The sequence below is a fragment of the Thunnus thynnus genome, chromosome 2 (genome assembly GCF_963924715.1).
Source record: "Thunnus thynnus chromosome 2, fThuThy2.1, whole genome shotgun sequence".
Classification (NCBI taxonomy): domain Eukaryota; kingdom Metazoa; phylum Chordata; class Actinopteri; order Scombriformes; family Scombridae; genus Thunnus; species Thunnus thynnus.
In genome coordinates, this window is record NC_089518.1 from 15,096,959 (window position 1) to 15,101,639 (window position 4,681).

A 4,681-nucleotide genomic window follows, 5' to 3' on the forward strand; every position below is an offset into this window, starting at 1 on the left:
TGCAGTTAAATGTATTAACCAACAGGTCAAATGAAAAGGATTTAGAAATAGACATTGTCAGAACAAAGATGGTGTCAATGTGAAGTTTCCTTTTGTTTTTGCTTGTCCCTTTTCTCATGGAAATTAATCCCCAGACTTAAGAATTGAATTCACACATCTCTGCTCTCTGACATTTAATCTAATCTTCAAATAGTTTGCAATTCATTGTCGATCCTACCTTCATGGCAACTCGTTAAATTCGTAATATTTCTTCAGGTTGCAGCGGTTTAAAATTAGAGATCATTCTACTTGATTAGGTTTCTTTTATTATCAATTGACGGCGAAAAAAAGACAAAACGTGATGTGTATCTGACGGTTTGCGCTTTAAACGGCCGTTTAATTGGTCTGATTGTGATGTTAAACAGCAGGACTTGAAATGTCCAGACCTGTTCCGCATATAAACCACAATCCGCCTTTTTTTTAACGAAATTGCCGGGAATCTAATGCAACAGTAAGTAATGCCGATCAGAAGATAAAGTTGAGGCAGGGTGGTTGAACCTGACAAACTGGTCTGCTTTCAGTCACATCAGTAACGGACACTAACTGATTCAATCAATAATGGTGATTGTATTATTATTACTAAAAACAATTTTAATCAAGGGAAACTTGCCTACGAAAGGCTATACAATTATAATTGTATATATTTAATCATTACTTTTTGGCAATTGCATATGCAACATATGCAACTTATTTCGACCAGCTCTCACGTGCCAAATTCAAGTGCTGCAAGATTAATCACTTATGCAACAACTGGCGTTTAAAAATGCAATATCTGTAATGAGGTTTGACCCGACTTTGTACAAGGGGGAACTTATCGGTGCTCCTTGTCCTCCGGGCAGAGAGATGGGCTGCGCCAGAAGAGGTGAGAGAGGAGGAGGAGGAGGGGGGGAGGGGAGGGGGAGGGCTGAGAGATGTTTTACTGGGGGAGGAAGAGGGAGAGAAGGGGGTCGTCCTGGGAGGGAACCAGGGGTGTGGAGGGCCGAGTTTAAAAAGGGAGGCAGCGCCAACAGTCACTCACACACAATCTTCCCTCTCTAACTTCCACCACCAGCAGCAGCTCCTACAGCTCCTGTGATATTAGCTTTGATTCACTGCCTCAGAAGCCTTGGAACTGTACAGGACTCTATCTTTTTTTTTTTAAACTGAGGATTTTTAAAAAAAAAAAAAAAAAAAAAAAAAAAGATCTTCCACTGCAGCATGGAGGCCACCACTGGGGAATATGCAGATAACTATGAATACTATGACGACAATGAGACTGCCTGTGACTTCTCAGAGTGGGAGCCTTCTTACTCTCTCATCCCGGTCCTCTACATGCTCATCTTCATCCTGGGCCTGTCAGGAAACGGCGTGGTCATCTTCACCGTCTGGAGATCCAAATCGAAACGTCGGGCTGCAGATGTCTACATTGGAAACCTGGCCCTCGCTGACCTCACCTTTGTTATAACCCTACCTCTCTGGGCTGTGTACACGGCGCTGGGCTACCACTGGCCCTTTGGTGTGGCTCTGTGCAAGATCAGCAGCTATGTTGTTCTGGTCAACATGTACGCCAGCGTTTTCTGCCTCACCTGCCTGAGCTTTGACCGCTACCTGGCCATTGTGCACTCTCTTTCCAGCAGCAGGCTGCGTTCACGAGGCACCATGCTGGCGTCCCTGGGCGCTATATGGTTCCTGTCTGGCCTGCTGGCTGTGCCCACGCTGCTGTTCCGCACCACTGTGAATGACCAGAACAGCAACCGGACCACCTGCGCCATGGACTTCAGCTTGGTGACCATGAACCAGAGGCATGAGTCCCTCTGGATCGCTGGGCTCAGTCTTTCCTCCTCTGCCTTGGGTTTTTTGCTACCTTTCTTGGCCATGACCATCTTCTACTGCTTCATCGGCTGCACCGTCACACGCCACTTCAACAACCTCCGCAAGGAGGACCAGAAGAAGAAGAGGCTGCTTAAGATCATCACCACACTGGTGGTGGTATTTGCCATCTGCTGGACACCTTTCCATGTCCTGAAGAGCATGGACGCCCTCTCCTACCTGAACCTGGCTCCAAGCTCCTGCGGCTTCCTACGCTTCCTGCTGCTGGCTCACCCCTATGCTACCTGCTTGGCCTACGTCAACAGCTGCCTCAACCCGTTCTTGTACGCTTTCTTTGACCTGCGCTTTCGTTCTCAGTGTCTGTGCCTGCTCAACCTGAAGAAGGCTATGCATGGCCAGATGAGCTCCATGTCGTCCACGCTGAGCGCCCAGACTCAGAAGTCAGAGATTCAGTCTCTGGCCACCAAGGTGTAGAGAGGTAAAGCAAAAGAAAGATGGAGCGGGGCTGCAGGACGGTCCCAGCTGCCACCACTGGAACACTTGTAAAAATACAGACTTTACGTGTCCATTGTTCAATGCTGGTGAGATGAGAAGATGAACTTTGAATTGTCACTGCTCACAGTCATGAAATTCATTATATGTCCCTCCGATTCTACAGTGAGAGAGGTCGATGCTCTGTATCTTGTGTGGACTTTGTGCTGGAGCCAGCTGGCTGAGCTCCTTAGTTGCTTTGTTCCTCAAATTCTCAGAGAAAAGTCTATTTTTTGTTTTGTGTTGCTCTGCAAAGGTTCTCATTTGTATTATGAAAGAGGGCAGGATTATGGCTCGAACAACACACACTGAGAATTGTGAATCAATTTACATGGAAATCTGTTTACACTGGATGAAACATAAAGCTGTACAGTATTTTCATACCATAGCATTTTTTTTTCCTCGGTATATTGCTGTTTTGTTTTTAGAAGCACTTGTTAAGAAAAATGTGAGAGCAGGGAAATCAAACAGAGCAGTGTCCTGTCTTGAAAGCTTGTTTTTTTGTGAAGGTAGAAGTCTGGGCTGCAGGAGGGAGGGGGCAGCGGGGGGGCGTAAGAGGAGAAAAGGTGTTGCAGCTTAATTATATAGTTTGTGGAGAGGAGCTGGGGGCAGACAGGCAGATGGCAGTTGACAAATGTTGTTGGGGAACAGGAATGGGGTGGGGTGGGTGGTGTTGTGGGGTGGAGGGGTTTCACAGTGCAGCCACGGCACTAAAGGGGACAAAGGAACTTCATAAATGTTCCACTTTGATGTATATGTTTTATTTTTGACATCAATGTAACTAACTGCTGTATTAAAGATGTGTTCTATGAACCAAATCTCTTAGATTCATTGTGTGTAAGCATGTTTAAAAAACAAAGTTTGAATTATATAGGCGAAAAGGTGTAAGGAAACATGAAGAAAAAAACTTTTAAAATTGTACCATATGTAAATATTATTAGAAAAGGTGTCTTTTAAAAGCCAAACTTGTAGTTTCACATCAGTTTCATTACACCATCCTGTTATTTCAGTGATAAGTATCTCCTGAGGGTTGAAGCTTTGTTATGAATATCTTGCATTTGGTTTGCACCTTCAGACTAATAGATCTCCAATCTCTATTGATTCACAGCCAGTATCCAGACTGTAACCAGATTATGCAAAGTGCCAGTCATTCTGAGAGTGTGTATTCGATACTCAGTTGTGACTTCCAATCAGCTCTGGTACTTAAACTATTTGATGACACAGTCCTGTGGGTTACAATCAAAGGTTTATGTATTTATTTATAATCAGCTCATTGGTGGCACCATGCAAGTATTCTGAGTTAGGTTCTTTTAGGTGAGGAAAGTGTATATTGCCTAAATATATACCATCTACCTTTATCAGCACCACATCTAGACACCACTATATCTACAGGAGGTGAAGCCAACCGAACCCAACATGTTCACTGAATAACCGTGTCATTACCAATGAGTGACTCTTCTGAGGGATCCTTTGATTTGACAGTAATGAGCTCTGTTGGGCATAATCACCGTTCAGAGATGGCGGCGGGGGGAAGTGGGGCTCTAATCCTGGCAGAAGTCGGGCCACCGAACAAGTCAATATTTGTCCCTGCTGACAAGAGATTGCAGTTAGAGCGGTTGTTGGGGTGCGGGGCGGGGCTGGTGGGGGGCGTCTGAACTGCAGATGCTCCAACACACTGTGATGACAGAGCAGAAGACTTTGCTCGCAGTGGAAAAAAGAGAAATTAACTACTAGAGAAAGAGGTGAGGAAGTTGGAAGAAATCACAGATGTATGCTTCGGCCTGACATCACATCTTAAAGTAACAACATGTGTGAAATGGCGAGAATGTGACGCCACATGATTCATCTTGTCTTTGAACGTGAGAGATCATGTGTTACTTATTGTCCAACCTGGCGAAATGGAGCAGATTTGACAGCACTGAGGCTTGAAATATATTACAAAATGGTCAGTTTGATGGATGCTTAAACACACTCTTATTCTTCATATAGTTCAGCCATAAGCAGAGTTGAGTACCATGAGTTTAAAGGGAATTGAAGCCATAACACAGGCCTTTACTGCATCATTGAACAAATAGAACGAAAGAATGAAGCCTTCATCTTGTTCATCTTTACGCTAAACAGCAGATATTAGTTTGACAATAAGACAGTGGAAACAGGGTGGAGCCAATCATGCATGCAGGACTGGCCGGACTTGATGTTGTTATTGGGATGAGCTGGAATTGACAGCTTGTCTGATGCTGTTAGCCAGCAAGTCCACTTTGGGATAACTCACCCAGAATACCGGCTGACCAAAGCAGCAGGG

General features: G+C 44.7%; 1 protein-coding gene across 1 annotated transcript; it reads left to right on the forward strand.

Moving 5' to 3' along the window:
* Positions 1–1,046: 1,046 nt before the first annotated feature.
* Positions 1,047–2,743, forward strand: aplnra (apelin receptor a). Its single transcript, XM_067605161.1, has one exon. The coding sequence runs from the start codon at positions 1,237–1,239 to the stop codon at positions 2,320–2,322; it is 1,086 nt and encodes a 361-aa protein (XP_067461262.1). The 5' UTR covers positions 1,047–1,236; the 3' UTR covers positions 2,323–2,743.
* Positions 2,744–4,681: the final 1,938 nt, after the last annotated feature.